At 41.8% G+C, this 10,483-nt stretch overlaps 1 protein-coding gene across 3 annotated transcripts in view; it reads left to right on the top strand.

Annotated features, from left to right (window-relative positions):
* Positions 1 to 8,078, top strand: part of LOC108250862 (glutamate receptor 1) — a 52,936-nt gene extending 44,858 nt beyond the window's left edge. The window contains exons 16-18 of one of the 3 annotated variants that reach the window (XM_017440941.3): positions 886 to 1,000; positions 3,977 to 4,111; positions 6,974 to 8,078. In XM_017440941.3, the coding sequence (XP_017296430.1) occupies positions 886 to 1,000; positions 3,977 to 4,111; positions 6,974 to 7,174 (451 nt within the window). In that variant the 3' untranslated portion in view covers positions 7,175 to 8,078. The remainder of the gene's footprint in view (positions 1 to 885; positions 1,001 to 3,976; positions 4,112 to 6,973) is intronic. The other 2 variants (XR_005233960.1, XM_017440940.3) reach the window with 2 other exon arrangements.
* The last annotated feature ends 2,405 nt before the right edge of the window (positions 8,079 to 10,483 follow it).

Raw genomic sequence — 10,483 nt, 5'->3', positions numbered from 1 at the left:
ATCCTGGTCCAGCTCCAAAACTACAACACCTCACTGGTATTTGATAAAAAGGTGAAATCTCTGCTAAAATCTTGTGTTTTGAATCAACATTCATAGAAACTAATTCATGTCATTTCAGTGAGTCATCATGGTTGTGCCCTGAGTCCTCTGCTGCTTCAGATGAGGCTGATCCCCATGGATTTACAAACACATGTCATACACACATTCAAGCCACTTGTTTTAAATAAATGCTTCTATTTTAATGAAGTTTTGGTCTTCATTGTAACTGATAATGAGGGGTTGACCTCAGTGTTTTTTAAAGTCTGGCTACGGCCCTGGATATGATTAGTGCAAAAATTAAATAAAATCAATCAAAGCTGCTCACCAGAACCTCTTTTGACCCAATATTTGGTCAAACCAACCCAATCTCCGACCCAAATGAACAAACCTACCTCAGCAGTTTGTAGTATCCCTTGGATCAGACGGCTCTTTGCTCTGAAACCTTCAGAAATCAGTTCATCGGTCATGTTTTGAAGCTCGGCTCAGCGAACCGAAGATCCCGGAGTGTTTTCAGCTCGCTGCCAGTTACCCAAAGTGATATAGTAATACACATCTCGCACGTAGGGAGTCAGGTCAGACCAGGCTAGATGGAGTATTAAATCATATCACTTTGACGCTGACATTTTACCAGAGTATGTGTGACTGTTGCTGTTTTCTGTGTTTCTGTCGAGCTGTTCCTTGTTAGCGCACCGAGCCTCTGTTCTCTCTAACGCCAGTTTTGCTCAGATCTTTGCTGCCGCTGCAGCCACCGCAGCTAAAACAATAACATAAGATAACATGGAGGTGCATAATGTTATTTATGTTATTTCCAACCCCCCTTCCTCCCCTCCCTTTGGTTCTTTGAAGAATCCCAGTAAACCTAGCAGTACTGAAGCTCAATGAACAAGCCGTCTTAGACAAGTTGAAAAACAAGTGGTGGTATGACAAGGGGGAGTGTGGACACAAGGACTCCGGCAGAAAGGTCAGTTCTGGAGGTGACTCGTTCGGTTCCCCGGTCATGTGTTGGTTTACCCTCCACCCACACCCACCTACCCTCAACCTCAGCAGGTACAGGTCCATCCATTTCACATGTAATAACTGATTTATCCTTTTCAATCCCTGCACGACTCATTCTAACAAAAATACTGAAATACCCACACCGTGCCACTAGGTGGCGAGAAAGTCCAGATTAACAAATAAAAATATAGAAAAACAACAATATTAGCTCACCTAGAGTATGATTTCCTTCCAGTTATTAACCTTTTCATCACAGAATCAAAGTTTAAATGTGACGAAACCAGGAGGAAGTCAGACAAATGTAGGAAAAAAAATAAAATAAATGATTTGGTTTCTAAGATACGTAATTACTATATCCTTATTTTATTTATCATGTTTATGTTGTAACCCTAACACTATTTGTATTTAATTTTGATTCATATTTAGTTTATTTTATGTATTTAATATTACAGTTTATTTGTATTTTATCATTATTCTTTCTCTGGATTATGAAAATTCAAGTTTTCTTGTAAAAATCTTAACTTTGGAAAGTCGTTTTTTAAAAACAAACCTCTGCAGGCAGGAAATAAACAATAAATGACAGAATTATATCATTTTTAACAACATATAAGAGTGGATTTCAGTTAGAAAGTTAAACTAAACGGGAGCATTAATTTTAGTTAGTTCAGTTTTTCTGGCTCTGATCATAAACAAAGTTTATTAATTAACACCTTTGCTTTGGTCGATCCAAAGCTTTTTAGCTTTTTTAATAAAACTCCACAAAGACGTCGATAAAAACAAACCTCCTGTTTTATGTTTTAGTGTTTTTGAGCAGCAGAAATAAACTGCTTCAGTCTAAAGGCTTTGAAATGGTCCAAAAAAGAGTTTTTACAGACAGATTAAAAAGCAGCGGCTTCACCTTATTATTAATTTTAAAAAATGATTAATCAGTTACTAGTTAAATCTTTTGGAAAGACATTTCTGTTGTCCTCAAAGTGGGAAAAACTTTTACAAAACAAAGTTTCAGTCATGTGTTCAGCCTGAAACGAGTAGAAACAAACGTGCAGAACGTAAAATATCTGGAACAAAATCAAACTCAAGGTGATAATCAGGAGGGAAACTTCAGCTGTTTTTACTCCTTAAATCTTCCCAGAAATGGTCTGAATTGATTGGTGAATTCAGTTCCTTCGTTCAGAACCAGCTGAGCTGAATAACCAGCTCCTCAGGTGACGTCTCACCTGAACGAGGTGTTTTCTGCAGAGCAGGAGGGGAAATCATCCGTCCTGATGTTCTGCTGCTTCATTTCTCACAAAACTTGCTTCAAAGTCCATTTTATGCAAACTGATGAGGAACTGAGCCGAGCCGAGCGCTTGCTCTGACAAAGCTGATTTTTTTAAGCTGATAAGAGATTTTTTTGTGTCTCCACATCAGAAGGAACCCATCAGATTTCTCCTCTGTTCTCCAGAATCATCAGCAGGAAGCAGAAACCGCCTGCCTCTGGAGGAAATACGGTTATTTTAATCCTCTCCTGGTGGCACAAAACTGCCCTGAGGATTTTAAAATGAACATTTTCTTTCTCTAAGGGATGTTTAGTCATTTAAGCTGTCAACAAATAAATCTGGCCTGGAAGAGAAGCTTCCTTTTCTTCATGTAAAAAGTCAGATTTTATCTCTGCAGTAAAGATAAAATAACTCTACTGACCGCAGCCGAACACTTTCTGTCTCCAATCTGTCATGTACCTCCTGTTTCCTCTGAACCCTGGGACTAACGGAGCGTGACTAACCCAGAGATGTTCACCAGTCTGTCGGGAAGACGTCTTACTGTCTGCAGAGACTGTCCCCGCATCACACATTTCAGATTTAACCTCCAGACTCGGCTGATAAACGGGAGATAAAATGCAAAAATCTCTGAAAATGTTCCCAACACCATAATCCAGCCGGGAATCAAACCGTCGGTCTGGTTTCTGTCCGACTGTCAGCATCAGAGGCTCACATGGCAGCTTGGAGGAGAAAGCTTCCTGTTCAGGACGTTTCCTCCTGGTTTGATGATGACGCTGATAACAGATGAGGAAGATTTTACCCCCCAGCCCCCCCACCTACACGAGTAACACAGAGTCAAACGCAGTTATTCTGAATAAAACAACAGAAACTGCTGAAGAACATTTTAGAGAATCTCTTCTTTCTCTTCCTTCACCGTCTGATTTCTTTCCTGCATGGATTTGCATGTAACAGATCATCGAAGGCTGTGACCCTCAGGAAGAATAAATAAAGTCTTCATTCAGAGGAAAGACGTTTAGATCATCTTTGAACGTCAGCTCGACAGAATGCCTGTCACCCGCCGTCTTATACCTCAGAGTTTTAACCAAACATCCCTGGTGATCTGTTAGGGCTCGGACTACGTGTTGGGAGTGACTCTCAGCTACTACCACGCCAAAAATCACCAAGTTCTGGTCATTTAGTGCCGGTTGACTCAAAATCTGCCACTCAGCCGCTTGTTCAGGTGATATTTTGCTAAAAAGACAGAAAAACGAACACATTCAGCTACGATTACATGATCGCTCGCCACCATGCAGGGTAATAAGAACCCTTCAGTCTGATTACAGTTCACATGTTAAACAACAAAACTTAAAGATAAGTAATGATTACACGCTAACAAAAGGGAAATATGTTAAATGACAAACTTTCTAACTAACCGAAGAATCAAGGTGTTTCTAATTAAAAACCAGCGGATCAAATAGTTACAGGAAGTTGTTTCCTTGTTACTCACAGAAATTAATTCAAACACACCAGGATTAGTTAATGTGAAGTTATTAGCAGTCAGGAGATTTCCCCGTGTGTCACAGCTTTTGAATGATAAAAAATAAAATCTGCTTCGTTGCAAAAGTTAGAAATGAATCTCTTTAACACATTTCATTCTGGTGTTGTGATTGGCCGGGCCTGACTCCGCCTCTCTGTGCCGACAGGACAAAACGAGCGCGCTCAGTCTGAGCAACGTGGCCGGCGTCTTCTACATCCTGATTGGTGGGCTGGGGCTGGCCATGCTGGTGGCCCTGGTCGAGTTCTGCTACAAGTCCCGCATCGAGTCCCGCAGGATGAAGGTGAGTTCACATTTGGGCCCAAAGACCAGAACTGCATCGGTTCTGTCTCTGTTGGACCTCAGGGTTCTTTCACTGGGTCTGGGAGGAGGATTCGTTTCTGGAACAGGTGTTCACAGCGTCACGGTCCATTTTCACAGCTATTTTTACTCTTCAGGCCTGGAATAAACCCGATACCACCGTTTTAATCTGGTCTTTGGAACCTTTATTTCCAGGTTCAGTTTGACTCCAAAATACTTTGTTCCTTCACGTCGTACCCCCACATTGAACCCGGGCATTTCCTTTTATGATTACTTCATACTTTTAGTTTTAGTAACTTCAAACCTGGACTATCATGGGTATGAAAAGCAGCCACCTGTACCTGCCTTAACAGTTTATAATTTAAAGTAATCTATAATCTCCTCATCAACATCGGGGCAGGGATTACTGGGTAACAACAACAGATAAAACCAACACGATGGTAACATGGAGGGAAATAATGAGGAGGAACAAAATGACCTGAACTTGTTTACTGTTGGACTATTTGTTGGTAATTATTTAATGAATGATAATATTTTTATTTGCAAAAGATTCTCATTTGTAATCAACACCAGAGACTCAATAATCCTGGTAATTCTAGCCTTAATTTGAACCAGAAACCAACTCTTATCCAACCTTAAAACATTTGTTACAACTTCAACTTTCTAACCAGCAGCTAGTCAGGATAACCAACCAGATTAACTAAACCCTGGTTACTTACCCTCCAAACATTCAGTTAAAAGAAGAAATAAGCAATAAAAACCTGATTTCATCAACTGAAAAGGAGCAGTGTTTGATTCTCGTTGGTTATGAAGACAGTTGGTAGTTCGTTACATTAAACTGCTTTATTTAAATTACACAGAGTATTAAATTTACTTCCCGCTCTCTGGTTCAGCCGTTCAGTTCTACAGCATGAAGTGTTTGTGTTGCTGCAGTAAGAATCTGCTAACGAACAGGAAAACATTTCCTTCTCATAAACCATCTGAATGGCACTTCCACCTCCTGGGAACTCACAAATGAGGAGCTAAAGGATTTTTCTGTTTCCAGATAGAAGAAGCTCAGACGGTCAGAAACTGAAGGACTTTGTGTCGTTTCATTTTATTTTTAGTCCAGTGCATCAGCTGCTGCCGTTTCCTCTGTGCAGCCACGGGGCAGCAGCACCAATATGACTCCCATTTCAAAGTGCATCAGCTGAACTCTGCTCATCTGCCACCCCGGCCTCCCGCTCCTCTTCATCACGGCCGTCTGCGTGTGATGAAACCGCGGCCGTCTCGTTGCAGACGCCTCAGAAGGAACAAACAAGTCATTAGAGGCCAGCGTGATGCTCTCCTCTCTGCTGGGCTGTTGTTATTCTCTTCACATGCACGTCTGAGCACAAAGGGAGGACTTAAAGTGCTCTCTGAAGGCAGCAGTGACACAACATGTGGAGGATTTCATCAGACCGAGCAGATGGAGGAGCATGCAGAACAGATCCAGTCTTCAGTTACCTGCAGGCCCATCAGTCATACGCTACCAGAACCAGAACCAAACTGCTCAGAAACTTCTACTTACTGCAGAAAGGAGAATATGAAACCTTGTTCAGGACCGGATCGCGCTTATAAAAGGATGTTTTCAGACAACTTCAAATCATTCGACTCCAATCCTCTGATTCTTCAACAGACTGTAAATTAGACAAATGTGCAAAAATATTTGCACCTCCAAAAAAACTCAAAGTTCCTGCAAAATAAAAAACTGACACTAGTTAGTCTGCTTGTCTCTCTACAGTGGTGCAGTTTGCACACATTTTAATGTGCAAATACAAATTTAACACAAATAAACTCTACAGCAGTTCTGAGAGAAGTCCTCCTGCAGAAATCTTTCTGCTGAAACGAAGAGGTAATGCTAAATAAAATCCACTCCCTCCTTGGATCAGGTTTCACAAGAAACCTCATTTATGAAAAACGGTTCAGAATGTTGGCTTTGATCCAATCAGGAAACAAGTATTCACCAATCCAAACAAGCTTTGTTGGTTTCTGCGTAGAGCTGGACGATATATTAAAACATCAGTCATCAGATGGAACCCCCCCCCGGGTGGAGAGGGTTGGGTTGATGCTACTGATGTCATTATCACAATATTTAATATTCAGATGATTGGTTTACTACTCTTCTGCAGCCCTGGTCCATTTGTTGCCAACAAATAGATGTTTGTAGTTTGAAAAAGGACAGTTTTGAAATTTGTTACAGATGTTTAAGGTTTCTTGCAGAAAATAAAAGTTTAGTTTTAGCTTTAAACTCGTCTACAGTCCCGTCAGCAGCTGCTTCAGTTTGAATTTACAGAATATCAGAAACTATTACAGAGTTAGCTGAAGGCAAACAAATCGTGTTTGTGTTTGAACATCCGTCCTTTTTCTTTACCCTCTCCGGGTCTCGGGGAGCTGGTGTCTCCAGCAGTCACTGTGTGAGAGACGGGGGACACTTGGACATGTCTCCAGTCCATTACAGGGACACATGGAGACATCCATTCACACTCTCACTGAGGGACAGTTAAATAGAACAACAAAAAATTATGTTTCTGCAGAGATGATCTCTATCAGAGAGGCGCTGATCTGTGGAGCTGAGTCGTTCCCGTCCTCCGGTTGAGGTGGAAGCAGGAAGGAGTTAATGTCGGTTGTGTTCAGATGTGGGGGATGTAAATGAATAAACCTGGGATTTATTTGCTCCAATCTGCATCACGACTGTGGGAGCCTCAGAGGCTCGATTCAGGATATTAACTCTGGATCCACATCATTAGTTTTACTGAGAGGTGACACACGGGGAGGGGAGAGCGTTACTCCAAAACTACGAGACTCTCTCCTTTCTGCCTCACAGGAGCTCATCGACGCCGCCATGATGAGCACCAGCCTCGGCGGGGTCGGGGGAGTCGCGGCGGGCGATTTGAGCGGAGGAGCGGCGGGACTCGGAGGCGAGAACGGACGAGTGATGGCGTACGATTTCCCAAAATCTGGAGCTCAGGGTTTGCCCTGCATGAGCAAGGCAGCAGGCCTGGGTCTGTCCTCCACAGGCATGTGATCTGAAGCCAGCCTGCTGATTGGACAAGCCATGGAAGGAGGCGGGATCAGGAGTAAAATGTGAGTAATGATGAAGGACAGAAACACCTGGAAGGAGTCAGAGCTCCTCCGAGTCGAGCCACAGGGCTGAAAACTTTCCTCCAAGCTGCTCCTCTGCAGGAACACGACCTTTTTTAAAGCTTCTCAGTGACTGAACTGCTGCACCGGATCAACACGCTCGCTTCCACAGGGCTGAGCACGAGCAGGAGAACACCTGACGCTTTTCCAGCTCCGCCTCCTCAATCAGCTGATAATCATACAGTTAATATATAAACAACAAATGTGTCAAATGCTGGATTTAAATTCAACTGGAATCTCTTAAAGCCGATTTTCTGCAGCGGTTCTGTTCCAAACAGACCTTTTAGTGACGAACACTTTCCAAACCAGAGATTTATAATCTTCTGGTGTGTCTGTGTGGACATGTTAACGTTGTAGCAGTAAACACACACACACCTACACACACCTACACACACCTACACACACACACACACAGAGATTCTTCTGTACAAATGAGCTTCAACAACAAGAACATCAACAGACATGTTTCTGTGCAGAAATGGTGCCAAAAATCAAAGCCATCATACTTTAGAATAAATTTCAATTAATTCTCCTTTTTTCTTAGTTAAAACAAAAAGTTCAAATATATCAGAGGACCGAGTTCCTCCACAGATCCTGTGAAGTTTGTAAAAATGTATTTGATTTCCTCCTCCTGTCTCCTGGCGTTTCTTTGCTCTGAACCAAGACGAACATCTTTTATAACCTCGTTTGTCAGCTTTGAATGATAAACTGTTTGTCTGCTAAATCGCTTCATTTCGACGTTTATAATCCTAATTTTGGTCAGTTCTTGTCTTTATTAAAAAAATTTAAAAACGTCTTGATTTGATTGTTTTTTCTTTTGTTTTCTTCCTGAAAACATGAAGGGATAATGTTGATGATGTGATGATGCAGACGAGCTGTTTAATGAGACCGTTTTCCATCTCCAGTCCCAACAAGGAGCCAAACTCCAACTTCACTTTATTCACAATAAACGTCTCTGAGGAGGAGAACAGGAAGGGACGAGGAGCTTCCATCCAGTTTAATTATCCGACATCATGTTCGTAAAACACAGATATCCAGATTAAAGTCTTCCAGGTGTCTCCACAGCGAGTCCTCCTCCATCTGACTCTGTCCTCTGTGTCCTCTCTAACTGCATCCATATATGTCCTCCTTCTGTCCCTCCTCTGGACATGTCCAAACCATCTCAGTCTTTGTCTCCCAGTCCTTCAACCTTTGACCTCTGATGACGTCATTCCTAATCCCGTCCATCCTCGCCCCTCCCGAGGACAACCTCAACATCTTCAGCTCTGACACTTCCTGTTCTGTCTCCAAACCAACATGGCTGCTCTCACCGCTGTCTGGAAACCTTTCCTTTGACCTTTGACCTTTGCTGCAGACAAATATATTCAATCAGAGCATCTTAAATCCCACCGAATCCAGAAGTTTCCACTGAAGCAGAAATATAAGTTCTAAAATCAAATCTTAACTTCAACTCAAAGACATTTATTCTTGAAACAAGCCTGATTTTGTGCGTCAGTAACGGCTCACAGTCAAACGTGAAGCGGTTTGTTTCTGTTAAAGTCTCATCTGTGAACGTGTAGGAGGGGAAAAATGAACCGACTGCAATTTTTAAACTTTTTAAACTTTTTTAAATTGATCCGTTTCTTCTGGAGACTTGAGGAAATTGAAGCTCTGGTTCTCCTCCGGCTCGTTCACCTTTTCTTTATTTCTTTGCTCTATCGATTTGCATCTCGGTTCAGCCTCCTAATATCTACTTTTCCTCCACAAACACCCTGAGCTGCCTCCTCCGTCCTCCCTCGGTTCTCTCCATCAGCGCCGGTTCTTCTCGGCTCGCAGGACCTTCTCATCGAGTGGTTCGGCGTCCTGAGGGGGACATCGTACCGCCCATCGCCTCATTAGTCCACCGGCTGTGAGGGAGACCGGAGACAGACGGGGGAGACAATTAGCCCCAGAAAGGCCCTGATTAGGGGTTTGTGGCCCATTACCTTCTCCTGCTCGCCCCCGTTCAAGCGTCAGAGCCGAGGAGGACGGCTGCGTCCCTCAGGGGCTTCTTTCAGCGCACAGACATGTAGAAAAGTTTGAAATAAAATAAGAAAATGAGCCAAAGACGAAGAACCGGGGTCTTTATTAAAAGACCCCGGAGTCCTCTGAAGAAAACTGACTCAAACTTTTCATTTCCCATTAATTTTAAAGGCTGACACGTTTTATTCTCACTGAGCTGAAGACTGAATCATCTTCGTCTCACGATGTTCAGCCGCTGGAAAAAAATATTACGTTTCAAACCACAACAGCAAAAGTCTGATGGTGAAAGTGGAAAAAAGCAGCTTATAAAACAAAAAAAAATACCCTCCTTTCGTTAAAGTTTTAATGCAAGATGGCCGACACAGCCACATCTTGCAAGGTAATCCGTTATCGTCCGACCAAGGATTACTTTAATTTCATTAAAATCTGTCCAGTGCTTCAGGAGATATTTCGCTAACAATCATGAAAACATCCTCACCCCAGCACTGAACCCTGTGGAACACCACAGGTTTTTATTTTGTTAAAACATATTTTAAATGATTTAAAATTAGATTTTCAAACCTTCTCGTGTTTCTGCCTGAGACACAGAAACTGTCCAACGAGACGAAACGAGAAATATTTTAACTTCAAAGGAAATAAAAGTAAAAAATCATGTTTGTGTTTTAATTTAACTTTTAATAATTTGAGGTTTTAATAAACAATTCGTTAAATGTCTCATTTTCTAAAACAACTTAATCCCAATTCCAAAATAAATTCTACTTTACCTTAATTTGTTCAAAGAAAATTACAATTTCTTTTAACATTTGAGATATTTAAATCACAATGGAACAACATAAACGTGGGTTTATGAGATTTGCAAATCATTGCAGTTTGTTTTAATTTTATACAAAGTTCTTCAGAAATTAGTTTTTTTTTCTTAGTAGTTTTAAAAAACGTCTCTTATTTGCAGCAGAAGGAACGTCAGAAATGTTTTGGGTGACGATTTATTTCTGTCCTCCTTCCTGAGGTTTCAGGAGACATTTTCTAAATGAAATTAAGTTTTTTTTTCCTCCAATTAAAACTAACAGCAGAAACTGATGAGTCCTCCTCCCCAGTCTGCCGTTAAAGAGGCTTCAGGACACATTAACCCCCCGAATCTGAGCTTTCCTCAGTGTCTGTCGCTGTCTGCCTGCCGGGAAATAACAGCTCCAAT

The sequence above is a fragment of the Kryptolebias marmoratus genome, linkage group LG13 (genome assembly GCF_001649575.2).
Source record: "Kryptolebias marmoratus isolate JLee-2015 linkage group LG13, ASM164957v2, whole genome shotgun sequence".
NCBI classification, from domain to species: domain Eukaryota; kingdom Metazoa; phylum Chordata; class Actinopteri; order Cyprinodontiformes; family Rivulidae; genus Kryptolebias; species Kryptolebias marmoratus.
Note: the sequence above shows the minus strand (reverse complement) of the source record. Positions and strands in the feature narration are given on the sequence as shown.